Source organism: Odontesthes bonariensis, chromosome 4 (genome assembly GCF_027942865.1).
Source record: "Odontesthes bonariensis isolate fOdoBon6 chromosome 4, fOdoBon6.hap1, whole genome shotgun sequence".
NCBI classification, from domain to species: domain Eukaryota; kingdom Metazoa; phylum Chordata; class Actinopteri; order Atheriniformes; family Atherinopsidae; genus Odontesthes; species Odontesthes bonariensis.
The window spans coordinates 43,171,465-43,188,232 of NC_134509.1; the positions used below are offsets into that span (position 1 = coordinate 43,171,465).

General features: G+C 39.7%; 2 protein-coding genes across 2 annotated transcripts in view; both read right to left on the minus strand.

Moving 5' to 3' along the window:
- Nucleotides 1-15,871, minus strand: part of LOC142379123 (uncharacterized) — a 30,131-nt gene extending 14,260 nt beyond the window's left edge. The window contains exon 1 of the mRNA XM_075464260.1: nt 15,056-15,871. Within this exon, the coding sequence (XP_075320375.1) occupies nt 15,056-15,335 (280 nt within the window). The 5' untranslated portion in view covers nt 15,336-15,871. The remainder of the gene's footprint in view (nt 1-15,055) is intronic.
- Nucleotides 6,051-9,286, minus strand: LOC142379472 (E3 SUMO-protein ligase ZBED1-like). The gene is made up of 2 exons (XM_075464630.1): nt 7,836-9,286; nt 6,051-7,504 (listed from the first exon to the last, which is right to left on the minus strand). The coding sequence occupies exons 1-2, from the start codon at nt 8,683-8,685 to the stop codon at nt 6,468-6,470; spliced, it is 1,887 nt and encodes a 628-aa protein (XP_075320745.1). The 5' UTR covers nt 8,686-9,286; the 3' UTR covers nt 6,051-6,467.
- Nucleotides 15,872-16,768: the final 897 nt, after the last annotated feature.

The window sequence follows — 16,768 nt, forward strand, 5'->3', positions numbered from 1 at the left end:
TTGTCTGTATCTTTATCCTACATTGTACTGTTCGCATTTACAATTGGCTAAAATTTCTGGTCCAGCCAGCTGGTTGAGAGTGCAGATGTTTTTATCTAGATTTCTGAAGACCTAATGACTGAAAGAAAGGCAGTTTCCTGGTTCAATACTAATATTTTCAGGATAATAAATGAGTCAATTTCAGTATTTACAATTAAACAAATAACTTTAATTGATATTTAAAACATAAAAACACAGCTTACATAAAAACAATTAAGACCATTGTGGAGTAACATTAAAGACCCCCTACAGGTACAATCCTAAAACATACAATTCATTAGTCATAACAATAAACATCCATTAAAAAACAACATACTGTATACAACAGTCATGACATCTTGAAACTTGTGTATGAACTTGAGCAAGATAAACAAGATTAGGCAAGACTTGATTTTATTATTATAGTTGCGCTATCTTTTGCTCCATGTAGCCTAACTTAGTAGTGTAAGATTGTAACAAGTAAGCTTTCTTTTGTTTGTTTTCTCAACCTTTTGCCCACATTGTGGTTGTCTTTGCTTACCAGCCTTACACTAACACATCTTTGATGGCTTTCATCCTTTTTTTGTACAGATTTTTAACGACCTCATGATTGCGCAAATAGAATGGTCCAGGTCCGTTCAGGTCTGCTTTGCAGAAGATGAGCTTGCGCTCTACATCTTCAATCTTGTCCCTGGGTGGGAGGGAGTATGTATTGTTTGGCCCTCTGTCTAAGAACTTCATCACATACCGTTCACCCTCTGGTGGTGCTGACTCGTTGAGTGATCGTGCCATGCAATACGCTGCTGGTTTTGTGAACATGACAGCATAGTACACGTCTTTCTCCACTATGAAGGTTGTGGCACAGGTTTCATTTGCCTCTACTCACTGCCTCTGATGTGTTTGTCTTCTCCAGAGAAGTCTTCTTCCTCTTGGTCTCGCCAACCTTTAATTGTTTCTTTTTTCTGCTTTCTTCCTTTCAATTTCCTCAAGACGCAACAAGGCTTCTTCAGATGTTAGAGAGACTCCATATTTTAAAGTGTTGAGTCGCTGTCTTTTGGCTACATTGCTCTTCTTTGATGGCATGTGTTGCAGGAAGTAATATTTGATGCTTGATGAGGGTGGAGGGCTTGAGGTTGCAGACGTTGATGGCTGGGGTTGTGATATTTCCGCATTTGCAGGCTTTGCAATCTCAATATTTGTGATGTTGAGAATGTTGCACCCAGGAACAGTCTCTACACTGAGGATAATCTGGGACATGGATTCTTCGTCCACAGATACAGAGCATGGGTGTGGTTGTGTAGTAGGGGATACAGTAGTGGCGCAGGGTTCCCCTGGAAAGTTCAATGTTTTCTTGGCTGTACTTTTTGCGTGTTTTAGTCATGTCATCTGAAAAGTAAAGGGTTGGAAATTATGCTAATGGTAGGATAGAATGTAGGCCTATCCAGAATGAATTGACCTATGCAACATCACTGATATTTAAATTTGGGTATTTAATTATCTGCATTATGAAGCTGATTGATTAGGTGAGGTCAAAGTTAGGCAGAAAAATGGTTCAAAAGTCAAAAGGGAGAAAATCTCCATTGAAACACAGCCAAGTGGGCTTAATGGGAAGATCAGTGAATTTCTGGTTAAAAGTCAGAATATTTCATTCTACACACATGACATTAAAAAACAACTACATGACATGAATCTATATATGCTGCACTAACATAACATGAAAAGTATCAAATGATCATACATTTAAGTAATTAGCTATACTCATTTACATCCACCCTAAATGTTTTTGTTTTTGCTAGAGTCCACTTTAAGCCCACATGGTAAAAATGTTAATTAAAAAATAAATAAAGCTAAATATACACGTGTATTATCTATCTAACAGTATAATCGGATATTCTGCCTACAAAAATGTAAACGACACATGCTTATCATGCTTTATGTCATTGCAATGAACAATGCTATGCAGTAACTGTATTGATGCAGCATGTGGGCTGTTGGCTAGCATGCTAAAACACATATTTTGACCTCAAAATAAAAAATATTTGTAATTCTGACATATGTTTTATTTAAAGCACTAATCTCTTCGAATTTGATAACAAATGAGTACTTATCAAAAGCAGGAGTAGAAATGTGGAAAAAATGTCTTTTTTTCAGGGCATCAAAATGTTTTTTTGCAACTTCTTCTGGGAGCAGCAGGCACGTCACTCAAGTTATGTCTATAACTCCAGATCGACAAATCTGATTGGCTTACAATCAAAAGTATTATTTATGTAACAAGCAGCTTCATTGGAAGAACCATGATAAAATGGTGATGTAGTTTTTTTTAATTGACTCAGAAGTCACAAGTGGGCTCTATGGTACGTGGGCTTAATAGGTATGCTTACCCTATCTTGTTCTTGGCTGAGGAGTTACTTGGAAAATTGAGAGCAATGTGTAGAAATCAATTCCACTGTTTCACAATTTAGGAAGGTCACCTGTGGTGTACGCCTGGGATCTGTGATCGGTCCAAAACTTTTTTTGCTTTATATTAATGATATTTGTAATGTTACAGATCTGTTGAATTTTATTATTTTTGCAGATGATACAAACATGTACTGTTCTGGCAACAATTTACATGAACTTTTGTCTTCTATTGAAAGAGACCTAGAAATCCTCAAAACCTAGTTCGATGTTAATAGATTGTCACTCAAAACAAAAAAAAACAACTAAATTTATGGTCTTTGGACATCGAAAAAGAATTTGACAAGGACATGAAATTAAAAATGTGTGATGCTGAAATTGAAAGAGTGACAGATAAAATTTTTAGGGGTGGTTATTGACCATAAATGAACATGGAAACCACATGTTAATTATATTAAAGGAAAGATTTCTAAGACAATAGCAATTCTGTACAAATCTAGAAACATATTAAACTAGAAATGCACTCAGAGAGTGCAGACCTACGCCAACCTACCTGTGGATAGCGAGCCATGTATGGACATACGTTCCTGATGTGGGCTACTTGTTCTTTGGCGCTGTCAGCAGAAGAGGCATTCCCTTCTCCCTATTCATTATTGAACAGCAGTGTTCGCCGTTATTAATTATTATTATTAATATTATTATTATTATAATGTTTTGTCGGGAAGCAGTGTTCGCCGTTATTATTACGCTATATGCAGTTATGCACACTGGCTTGCCGTTGCAATCTTTTGTTGTGCTAATTACAGCAAATCCGCGCAATATGCATTCAATCTGTGCACTATGCATTCTGTCTGGCTTTGGCTCTGTTTGGCTTACCTTGAGGTCGCGCCACCTTGTGGCAGGTCGCAAGATTGCAGCACGAACAGACGAACGAACATCCAGACAAACAGACAAACTCGAGCGATCACATAACCTCCTTGGCGGAGGTAATTATAAGGCCTTACATATCATTTACTGCTCACTTATACTTCCTTACACATCATATTGTGTGGAAGTCTGGGGCTCGACATCTAAAACAACTGTTAACGCAATATTTCTCCTACAAAAACGAGCCATACGAATTATTAATAAGGTTGATTACTATGCACATACTCTCCCACTGTTTATGAAATCACATGTTATGAAATTCAATGATCTGATATTTTACTAAATCATGCAAATAATGTATAGAGCTAAATCAAAGTTACTCCCAGTCAGCATACAAAGGTTTTTCTCATCTCAAGAAACAAAATATAATTTAAGAGACATATGCAAATTTACTGTACCAAAGGCCAAAAAAGAAATTAAAAGGAGATGCATATCTGTTTTTGGGGTTTCATTATGTAATGATGCTAATATAAATGTAAGAAATTGTAGTACATTTTTGGTTTTCAAAAGGATGGTTTCTAAAGCAATTTGAGGGCTACAAGTATTTATAATTTGAGAAGGATTTTGTGTTTATTTATGATTTTGCTTCATTATTCTTCTATTTTGACTGTAACTTTATTGGATGCAGTTCTGTTTTTTGTCTTCTCTTTTTACTATTATTTTTTTCTTCTTCTACTTTAGTATTTTTAAAAAATAGGGGTTGATGGGTAGCTTAATTTTGTTCAACAGGACAGGCTTAAATATAAGCATTACGCTTAGGCCTGTGCCTTTTCAGTCACTTAAAAATGCTATGATTGTACTGAACACATTTGTTTTATACTGTGTGATTGAATAAACGAATAAACAAAACATGCAAAACAAAGATACAAATTTTGACTGGTGCACGACTACGCGGCAACCAAAAAACAGACGGGTGGGGAAAAGTTCGGGGGGCTCGCCTCCTTCAGCCATCATACTCAAAGCAAGCGGAGGTGCGCGGGGGGAGGGGCACTACGCTGCAGCTGCACGCTGTGTGAGGGACCTCCACTTTTTCTGTCACATAAAAAAAAATTTAATAAAAAAAACGCTCATTCCACAGGGACAGTATGACAGAAAATTTTAGTGGTTTTGAAACCTTGACTTTTTAATACCGTGGTATATCTTGAAACCGTAACCTGCCCATGCCTACTGGTGACATTTTTGTTTAAAATCTGCCGTGTTGACAATTTGTTACTACATCTAGAACCCACCAATACTAGACATGGCTGTGTTACCAGATATGCTTCTGGTGTTCACTTTACTCTGCCTAGAACTAATGCGCTAAAGAAGACTACAATGTACAGAGCTATAACATACTGGAATAAGCTCCCATTACATTTAACCATGATAAAAAAGAAAGTAAGCTTCAAGAAGAAACTAAAAAAAAGCTGTAATTAGCAAAGAAATCCATTTTTAGCTAGTTGGAATGTTATTGTTTTGTTTTTGCAATAATTTAAGGGTTGAATTGCATTATATCTCAGATCCGTTTTGTTAGATTTGGTTATGTTTTAATTGCAATGATTGTATTTTATTTTATTGGATTATGTTTGTAGTTTGAAGTGTGAATATTTGGACCCCAGGAAGAATAGCCTTCACTGTGGTGAGGACTAATGGGGATCTGTAATAATAAATAATATAGATCAAATATTCAGAAAGGTCTGCCTTTGGTGAGAGGGAGTGGGGATCTCTGCATCAGCTTGTGGATGGCTGTGCGTTAGCTAGCCATCCACAAGATTAGGCCAAATCCTTCCTGATTTGTAAAAACTACGGATGGACCAACGGTCATATTTATAGAACATGCCTCCGTTAATCTTGCATCAAAAAAAATAATGGCATTAAGGGGAATTTACGTTAACTTGTTGGATAGATAGATCGATCTCCTTAATTTTGACAGCATGTCCTTTACAGAGAAGGCACTCTCTGGGGGGGGGGACTAATTCATCATCTTGGCTGAACTAGTTAAAAAGTTTCTTGGCAGCATGGCGAGTAAAGCAAAGTACAAGAGTTTCCTCAGATAACACAAACGCTGGTGAGCCTTTTAACGGACAGCCTCACAGCTTCAAAGTTAACTTGTCAATGATGATCCTCAAATATCTATAAGTGTGCACATACTCAGTGGTCCAACCTTTGATTAAATTCATATGAGTATTTTTCTGAAATCAATGCACATACATAGGGGTGGGCGATATGGAAAAAATGTTGTATCACGATTTTTTTGCATAAAATCACGATTTCAATTTTTTATCACGATCTTCCATCCAAAAAAAAAAAAAAAAAAAAGAATTTTGGGGCTACACAGCTTTCTTTCTAAGCAGATTTTAAAGCGATACAATGTAACTTCTCAAAAAGCCCACTCTGGAGCTCCCCCTACAGGCTTGGAGGTAATGTACGGTTACACTGTCGTAAATACAACACCCTTTCACTTTCACTTTTCACGTTTGTTGATGAACCGGCGAGGAGTCAGAAGGTGCAAGCTATGTCGACCGAGAAGGTAAGAGTAATCAAATGTACCTGGGAGCGTGAGAGGGGTCTATTTGTTTTTGCGGTAGGTGTGCCAGAAAGCAAGTCGAAGTACTTCCGCTCAGCTCCAGGGCCGGTCCAGCAAAGTTACATAGCGCAGTTTTTCCAACTCAGACCCCCGAAGGGTATAGGAGACAGGCCAATCGTAATATTAAAACTCATTCTAGCCGCACAAATTTTTTCAAGCTGTTATTTTAAGGTAGAAATGTTACATAGTATTGCTTTAATGAAAGTAATTGCAATTTCCCATGTGCAAACATTGTAAACAAAATAAAATGTAAACAACACACGATTAAGTAGCTAAACATCACTGATAAACTTAACATCTTCACTAATGAAGTAAACAATCTCACTCTTAAAAAATTAACATTACTCTGATAAAATGAACACTCGCTCTAATAAAGTGCATTTTCTTATAATATAAAAAATATGAAATGTTGAAAAACACAAACTGTTTTTGGCTATATTCACACTATTTAAATATCAATGGTTCAATGCAAACTGAGGTAACTGTATTAGTGCAACAGTCTTTAACAAAGACATAACAAACTGCTCCTGATAAAAAGGAGGAATTCACAGTTTCCCCATCACAGATTTTTGGTCAGAAAAATCAATTTGTCCACCTTATCTGGCTTGAGAGTAGCCCTTTGGCAAGTTACGATGTTGCCACCTGTGCTGAAGACTCGTTCAGAGGGAGAACTTGTAGCTGGAATGCACAGGTATTTCTGAGCTAGTTGGCTCACTCGTGGAAAGTTTCCCTCATGGACTTTCCACCATTCCACAGGATCCATCTCACTGTCTGCTTGTGGGGTGGAAAGATAGGCCTTCATTTTCCCCTCGACTGCCTCTCTTATAGATGGGGTGGGGGAAGCTGTTGTGCCAGCTGCAGATGCAGCACCTGAAATTTTGAAAAGGCTGCCTAATGTTTTTTTCTTTGCTTTCTTTGGTGGGGGTTGGTCTGCACCAGGATCACTCTGCGAAGTGGAGGTGGGCAGTGAAAGCTGTGCTGTGGTCAGTAAGCCCTCAATCTCGGAAACAGCTCTGGCTTGTATTTCCTCTGTTTTGTCACTGTCAATGTACTGGCTCTTGAACCTTGGATCCAAAAGCGAAGCCATGTCGAGCAGGGCATCAATGGTGGGGTCCTGATATTTGTCAGTGAGGTAGTTGAGGATTGTTGTCCTCATTGTGTTGGTGAGCTCAATGTCTTCTTCATTCTGCTCAAGGAGTTTGGCTTTCAGCAGGTGCAGGACTGGCTTGACATATGAGACACTCACATAGTCCTCCCCAGAAAGCGCATCAGTGAAATCTCTCAGAGGGCCGAGGGCCTTCTTAACACACTCCATGACTTCGATATCTTGCCATGATGGTGCCAACTGCCGTGTCTTCTTGTCAGCTTTCAGGACCTGCGAGATGACACTTTCTTGTTCCAACACTCTCTCGATCATGGCAAGTCTGGAACCCCATCTGGTTGGTGACTCTGTTTTGATTTTTTTTTGTGGGAGTTTCAGCTCTGTTTGAGCTTGAGCCAAATCCCTCTTCTTCTTCCAGCTGAAAGAGAATGCACTGACCACTTTTTTGCAGACCGATGTCACACGAACAACTCGATGGTCTTTGGCACTGTTTTCTATAAAAGAAGAGCACAGTAGTATTTCATTAGCTAGATAGATGCAATGACAGAAATAAACCAAAACAACAAAATGAACATTTTAATCTGCCATTAATTATTAACATTAAAAGTGTTGCATTGCTCATATTTTTTTCATTCAGAATTATTATTATTATTTGTTATCATCATCATTATAATAATACATATTATTGTTGTTATTATATGTGAAGAAACATTTAATCATAGACCCCATCACTGATTTTTTTTTTTAATAATCTGTTCGGGATAAGTACTGAAAACATCTTAACAGACATGACACATGCATTATTAATTTATAAAGTTTACTCACCAATGGCTAGGTGCAGCCTATGCCCAAAGCAGGGAAGACGAGTCCAGCTGTTAAGTTGGAGGGCCTTCACCATGTTGGTCCCACTGTCTGTGGTCATGCAGGTCATGTTCTCCTCACGGAGTCCCCAACTTTCAAGTGCGTCTCGTAGCCCTTGCGCGATGAGCTCCCCCGTGTGGTCTTCTGGGAAGTATGTTGCTTGCAGAGTCGCACTGCAGAGCTTCCAGTTGTCGATGTAGTGGATGGTCAAGCTCAAATAAGGCTCAGATGTGCGGCTAGACCACAGATCACTGGTTGTTGCAAAGAACTGCACTTTTTGTATTTGATGTTCCAGCTTCGCTCTGCACTCTGTGTACAGACGTGGCATTGCAGTGTTGGAAAAAAATGTCCTGCCTGGTACCTCGTAGCGGGGGTCAAGTACTTTCACTAGGCATTTAAATCCCTCGTCTTCCACGGCCGAGAAAGGAACCATGTCCTTAGCTAGATAGTACGTGACAGCGTCCGTTACCTCTCTCCATCGCTTACTGGACTTCTCATACGGGGTGCCTTTTTGGAATGCCTGGGTAACTGTTGTTTGCTTCAGTTTTGCCACCGAGGCCGCAGGTTGTGAGGAGGTGGTGGAAGCCCCCGCTGCTCGCATCGTTTCACTCTCGGCATATTCCTTGGGATGCCTACGTCTCAGGTGGTTGAACAAATTTGTTGTACTGGCATCGGACATTTTAACAGGTTCTTTGCACACCTTACATATGGCTGAAGTTTGGTCTTGGTCAGTAGAAGAAAACCCGAACCAATTCCAAATTACAGAGGTGGATTTCCTCTTCTTCACCAGCTCGTCGGCTTGGCTTTCAGCCATGGCTGTCCATGCGTTTTCTAAGTTTTTAGAAACACAACATGGAGGCGTGGAAGAAAGTGTAACGACGCACAGTTCGCTATGATTGGTCGGTTAGGTTAAGGACGCCCTACGTCTGCCGCATCGGCGGGAACCAGCATTAAAAAAAAAACAAAACATTGCGCTGATTGGGAAAGGCGATCTATACGGTTTCTTTAATTTGGTAGATCGCCTGCGATTCTCCACTCTTCCTCGCCAGTCACGATTTTATATCGTCAGATCGCGCACCCCAACACATACACTATATTGCCAAAAGTATTCGCTCATCTACCTTTACACGCATTTGAACTTAAGTGACATCCTGTTCTTAATCCATAGTTTAATATGACGTCAGCCCACTCTTTACAGCTATAACAGCTTCTGACATCCTGACACCCCTGCATGAAAGGTATTACATCCAGTAGGGGTCCTTAGGCAAGACCTCCTTATGCTACCCACCTACCAGTGTAAGTCGCTTTTGGATAAAAGCGTCTGCCAAATGCATTAACATAAACAAAAGCTTCAATTCTTCTGGGCAAGCTTTCCACAAGGTTAAGGAGTGTGTTTATGGGAATTTTGACCATTCTTCTAACAAAAAAACTAACAATAACAGAATATTGATGATAATCCTTTTGTCCAATCTGCTCAGAAGAAATAATAAAGGTGACAGCACACTCTCTTGTGGTGGACTTCTGGAAGTGCATCTACTATCAGAATAGATATAATTCATCCCCACTCTCTTTGTCCTCTTAGTTAATAAGTTCAGAATCCAACCCACTAGGTTGGAGTCTAAGGCCTTTTCAGAGACTTTGAGGCAGTTGTCACCACCTTGACATTTTCAAGTATTTCAACTAACTGTAAACATCTATGCAAAAGTGACACATATGGTTGTATTCTGAAAAGCCTAACAAAAAATAATATGAGAGTAAAGTGAATGTAATACAAACAAGTTTTAATTAAATTGAGGGGAAACACAACTGTACAAAAAAATAAGTTTTAGAGGTCTTCAAACAGTGCAAGAAAACACACTATAAATATATCTAGCCAAGACTTTTGAAGGTTGAACCTTGTAAACAAAAGTGTTGGCTGCATAAAAGTAAAAAGTGCAGTCAGAAATCTTTTTTTGGTTTTCACACAAACTGTAAAAAAGTAATTGTAACTCCAGTCAGTGTCTCTGTTAGTTGAATACTAATTAGATGGGTGTGTAACACCCCTGATTCCCCCCACCCCCCTGTCACTCTCCATAATGATAATTCTCTGTCTCGGGCAGGACCTTGTTGTTGAATGGGGCGTGTTCTCACCTGTGAATAGCCACTCAATCACCTGGTACTTTACATGTGAATAGCGATAGGTGTGGCCTAGGAGGCTGCTGCAGTCAGAGAGTACAGAAAATCCAAAGATTTCTTTTCACTCTCTTTAAAAAGGGCCAGCTACATAGTTTATTTATTTATTTATATTTGAAAAGTAGAAGTTTCAAGGTTTTTAATGGTGTCACTTATATGTTTGAATGACAAAAACTCACAGAGTTACAGATGTGTTTTTGGAGAAGTGTCAAAAAAATCCCGCCGGCGGGCTTTAGACCCCAGAGTGTTAAAATGCTCTAAAAGCAGCCTGGTCAAGATCTAGGGTTAAAAGCAAAGGAATCGCCTACAAATAAAAGTCTGGTATGACCAGTTTGTCTAAGATTTTCATTAAAAACTGAAATAAGAGAAACTGGCCTATAATAATTTATAGTGCAACTATAGTCTTGGTGCAACTGAACTTTGGAACAATGTTGTTGTTGTCCCTGTCCCTAAGGCTAGGAACATGTGTCTGACAGGAGAAATTAAAAATGTAGTTAAATACAGTACAGTTGTTTTTCACATGAATGAAGTAAATGACTACATATATGATCAGGGCCATGTTTTTTTGTTGACTTTCACAGATGAAACTGCTGTTCCGGAACAGAAACGTTATTCTGAAATCCACAAAACCGGTTAATAACGTTTTTTTTCGTTCTCTATATATTTTATAAAATTTCACAAAAGCGTAGGCCTTTGTCAGGGGAAAAAAAAAGACTACTTCCGGTTGTGCGTTCACTTCGCTGCCCGCTAGGCTCAATGCAGGCAGCTGTCACAAATCACTTCCTTTATCCACTACTTAGTCTAGTTATCCACTAGTTATAGTGATGGTTCGAAGTAGATTCACCCTAGGGTCATTTGAACCGTGACATCCAGCCAAGTAGCCCACCCAAAGTTTTTCCGATCTTGGCCGAACATCAGCCGAGTTACTGAATTATCCCAAATAGCTTAGTACAAGTGCTAACAGACCCTGGCAGTATCTCCAAAATTACCACACTAAAATCACATGCCATGACACCAAACTTCTACAGTAGTACAAATATGGTCTGTACTCACAAAACGATGCATTTGGAAGTTTGTACATAGTCCAGGAGTTTATTATTATCAACACAAGCCTGATAGCTTCTCTGCTGCTAAAGCTGCGTTGACATCACTTCCTTGATCTGGGAGCTTCAATGTAAGATGAGGGTTGATCTACTACTGTAGACAACAAAGCAAGGCTGCTCAATTCCTCCATTGATAAAATAAATTCACAACTCTACAACATAAAAATTCATAAAAAAGCATGTAGAATATAGCATATACTTTGTTGTCTACAGTAGTAGATCAACCCTCATCTTACATTGAAGCTCCCAGATCAAGGAAGTGACGTCAACGCAGCTTTAGCCCATCTGAATGTTTTTGGATGCTGCCGGTGATTTATTATTTTTGGGCATAGAGCTACGGTGTAAATCAAGGGCAAATACTAATGAGTATGTCTATTCTAAGGTAAAGTCCACACACGTAGACTTGATAGGCCCGCCAAACACTGCCGGAACGATAAGAACGAACGATATATTACGTTCCGAACCGGTTCAGGAACGATATGTTGGTGGCGGAACGCAAGAACGAAAACGTTAAACATGCCTGAACCGTTCGGAACGGAACGATTGAAAAATAATTCCGTTTTCAAGCCCTGAATAAAACACTTATCGTATTAACAAGAAGTTAGCTTAACATGCACAAATGGGGTGTCATTCACCATTTGATTTTTGTATTTGGGACACTTCTGTCTTTATTTAGGTGACTCTGCTCCATCATTGTCATGAATGCATTGAGAAGGGGGAGCATTATTTGACAGTAGTGATGCTCCGATCGATCGGCTGCCGACCATGATCGGCCGATAATGCCCAAAAATAGCCTGATCGGCGATCGGAAAAATATGCCGATCAAAAAACGGATCAAGTGACGTAAATTACTAGCTTTTTTTTTTTTTTTTGACGTAAATTACTAGCGACCACTTTCTAATGTGGTACGTGACGTGTGTACAGAACCGAACAGGCAAAACCTCTACAGTGCATCTCGACAACATGACCTCTCCTGTCTGGAATTTCTTCAAAGTGTGTCAGAAAGATGTGAAACTTACTGCGGTCGCGCTAGCTACACTTGAAAATCGAGTGCCCGTTTACATCGCGTCTTACGGTAAAGCGTGTGAGCGGATTTATGGTGCATTCAAGTGCACCCCGTAAACTCAGAAATCTATATCGAAGTTGATTTTTCATTTGTTGGAATACATACACCTGTCATTACTTGGTTGTTTTTTTTACTACATTCTTTTTAATGATTAAAACAAAATGATAGAACAAAATTATTGAAGCATATTCAGAATCAAACTCATTTCTGCATAGTCAGATTTGAAAACTTCATTTAGAACCAAATCAAAATGTTCTCTGCCGACTCCACCAGATTCTTGTTCTACATGTCCCCAGCTACCTCTGTGGTGATTTTCAAGTCATTCCACTGCATCATTGTTTAATAATCTGATGCTGAAATCCTACCCAATGAATGGTGTATATGGGCAGATTAAAATATTAATAGAAAATAAAAAAAACAATTGTTTTCTGCAAACTCCACCAGATTCTTGTTCTACATGTCCCCAGCTACCTCTGGCGGTTTAATTTCTATAAATGGTGCACTCTCTGCTAGATGAAAGGCATGGAAATGTCCGATTCCTTCCATGATCGGCAATCGGGCAGATCATGATTTTGGTGATCGGTCCAAAAAATGCTGATCGGAGCATCACTATTTGACAGCGTGTTATTGGTACAAATATAAACGCAAACACTAACAAAATGTGGCGATGGTTGGGACAGCCGGCAGTGAAGAGAAAAGATATGCCTGCCAAAGGAGGGGGGGGGGGATGATATTTTGAATATATTGAATCTGGCATGGTGACAGTTTGCGCACACGCCAGCCACACTTTCTGAGAAAAGGGAAAAATGGAACTGATTTAGATGGATCCGAAGACAGTTCAGAGAGCTCGGACGATGTTTAAGCATTTCACAGTATCCATAATTCCATAATTAGTCTCTGCACATAGTTTTGTGTTTAATTTTGTGCATTATCTGCACTAATACATGGTTAGAAAGTTGTTAAATATTTCCATTTTTGTAGATTCAGGGTTCACATGAATATAAATCAGTTTTAAAGTTTTTTTTTTCATTTTTTTTTTATGTACAAAAAATGTGACCCTGAATAGTATGTGAGGGTTGAGGAGTAATGAAATGTTAGAATAAGTTTTGTATGTACATAAGTTTAATTATTGTAATTATTTTTAATTGGATATACATTCCCAATTTCACTGTAAAATGAATTTAAAACTTTAGTTAATAAATTGATCAAATGAATTCAGTGGGTCTCATCTGTCTATTTTGCACGGAAAAATATGTGGCAAGTGGAAATTCTGATTGGCTGGTAACTTCAGAAACTTACTAGCCACATTGGCTGGTGATCAAAAAAGTTAATTTAGAGCCCTGATTCCAATCATATAAAACTTTAATGTTTTGGGATGAGTTTCAGTAAAGCATGTGCATCTCAAAAACAGAAGCACTATTACCATAACATGGTATATGAATTGCATTTATAGAAGCACTTTACTAGTATTGTTGACCGCTCAAAGCGTAAAACTACATTCACACACACACTCAGTCAAATTCAGTCTTTACGTTCCTTCTGATTTTCTTTTTTCTATACTTTTTTCCTTCCAGCCAATGCAGTGCTTTTTTCCTGTGTTCATATACACACGATGATGCATGCAACTTTGGTAATGTGGGGTCAGTGTCTGGCCAAAAGAGACTTCAACGTCTGGACTGAGAAAGCTGGGGATCAAACCACCGACCCTTTGACTGCTGACAGTGCTCTACTTTCTGAGCCACAGCAATACAAAGATAAATTAGCAGATAAAACTTCAACAAATAAACTTGTAAGACTTTATGTACTAACTCTCTTATTTGGGAGTTTGTAAGAGTAAATGTCCAAATAATGAAACTGTTCCTCCTGTTTTTCCTTTGGTCTCATTCATGGTTAAAAACAACGAGAACTCTGCTGGGGGAGCTCCCACAATGCACTGCTCCTCCCTCTGCTCTCTTTCCTCTCCATGTACATGTGACATTATTGTCGTCATTAACTTGTATTTCTCTTTCTCAGCAGATATCCCTGGCCTGGTGTTACGGTGTTTGTTGTCCCCTCTTTTCTGTCCTCAAACCCCAGCTGGTGGAGGCGGATGGCCACGCTTCCTGGTTCTGTTCTGCCAGAGGTTTCTTCCTGTTCAAAGGGAGTCGTTTCTCTCCACAGTCGCCTCAGGCACGCTCAGGACGGGAGATTGGACTGAAGACAAGTTTCAGTGCAATCTGTTGGTTTCCTTAGCTACGCTACTTTTTTAACTTTAAATTTTTTTATTTTAAATTGGCTCTATATGAATTGGACTAATTTGGAATTAAATGAATTTGAATGGATTATGGTTGTATTAGAATGAATTGGATTCTAATTGACTTGAATTGGACTGTATCTTTGAAGTGCCTTGAGATTTGTTTGGATTTGGCGCTTTATAAATAAAACTGAATTGAAATGAAGACACCAGAAAATGTGCTGCTGTCTGCAATCACACTATGCGTGTATGTTAAAATGCCACCAAAGGGTTAGCAATTATATGAGCTTCATCATTTTTACTCATATCTTAAGGCACATTGTCAGTTTAAGGTCCGATGTGAATGAGTAGGACTGTAAAAAAAAATTCAATGCTGCTCCTGCCAGAGGCATCTGAGTAACATAACAGCAGGTTTTTCAAACCAAGTCTTCATCTTTCATGTTTTTACTGAGGGGCACACCTACAATGTGGTTCACCTAATGCAGAGTGTTGGAACCATCTAGAAACACGGTGAGAGCCAGGCTGATTGCTAGGAGTGATTCATAACCATTTTACTGAACCTAATGACTTGTGTCATGTTTCCTAAGCTCTGCCATCTCCATCCATTTACCTTCCAGTGGCTTCAAATAAACGGCGTGAATTTCCTCTCGCTGAGTCCGTCTCCTCATCTTCCTCTCATAGCTCCGCATCTTCACGTCCATTTCTTGCAGCTTCTGCCGCAGGACATCGTTTTCCTTGTCGCTCTTTTCTCTCTCCTGCGCCACCTGAGAACGCAGCTCTGCATATCCATCGTCCACCAGTTTGCAGATCTCCGCCACTGCCGAATTGGCCAGTATCTCTATTATCGAGGCGATTTGCGCCTGAAAGCCTAAACAGTCCGCCATCATCATCAGGTCTTAAAGTGTCCCCCTGTACAGACAGATGCGCGCGGCGAATGGCAACTGCTGCGCGCGGACGTCAACAGATCCACGCACCGATGGCCGTAAACATGCACCAGCTGAGCGAGCAGCTCACTCTGTGTTCCTTAATGTACCCAGAAATGTTGTGGTACCTTTCGGTGCGAAAGTCGCCTCCTGATGACGTCAGTTACTTGTTGTTCTTTATCGCTTCACAGGATGCTGTGCCCCTTTCTCATCTTTGCACATCCCTGATGCTCCCTCACCTCCTCACATGTTAGCCCCCCCTCCTGTGACGCCAGGTGGGCAGAGGAACGAGGGGATCACTGGGGAACAAACAAACTGGGAATGCTCCAAAAGGACTTATTAGTACTTATCGATGGCAGTTAAGAGAAGGTGTGATGTAAAATTCCAAAATGAAACTGTGGTGCTGCATGTACATTGTTGAAAGACGTCAGTCATGAGGCAGATATAGGATGATTCCGTGAGCTTTTATTCTGGTATCTTGCAGCACGTACACAAACAGCTTGCAGGCTCTCCTGGCTTATCTATCTCTGGCTTCCTCTGTGGTAGTAGGCTATATATAAGGTTTTCTTCCTTAGAGTGCCACCTAGTGGCATTAGAACACTGTAACATCTCCCTTTACATATAACTGGAGCCAGAACTCTTACCAGTGCATCTCCTGTGTTTAAAGTGATTATGAAACGAATTTTAATTGTTGGAATTTCACAGTTTTTGCTGCTGATTCTAAAGGTTCCAAGCCTTGCGATTAAAATGAGATATTGTCTGGATAATAATTTATCCGGGAAGTCATGTTAAAACGGGCTCAAAAGGAGCCACATTTTGTCTTTTTGTGCGAATTCGTTTTTTAATGCGTGACGTCATAGGGTTGACACAGAAGTTCTCGTAGTCTAACTGTAATGGCGGCATCTATGGCTAAGACATCAAAGCACGGCAGAAAATATTGTGTTGCTGGAGGGCCAAATGGTGTTAGTTGCAAAAATAGCAGCTTCACTGAAGGCATCTCTCTGCACATGTTTCCCAAACTAAAAAATACTGGAACTGAGGCTGACAAGGAGAAGGCAAAGACAAGAGCACGGTGGATACAGTTTGTACGGAGGCATCGTCGTGATTTTGAAGTGTCCTCAACATCCGTGTTGTGCTCCGTACATTTCCATCACAACTGTTTCACTAAAAATGTGGAGATCGCGGGAATGGTTGGGAATAGGAGACGTCTTTTAGCTGAAGCTGTTCCAACTATTGACATCGCTGGACCTGGTGTGCCGATGGAGACTGTCCCTGCTCGAACTACTGCTCGGGCGCGAAGACAGGTGAGTCTGAAATTTCCAGATCGGACATTACTGGACTTGTTTTTTTTATATATAATAATGTTCGCTTACTGTTCGCTTCTGAGAGGCAAGTGTCGA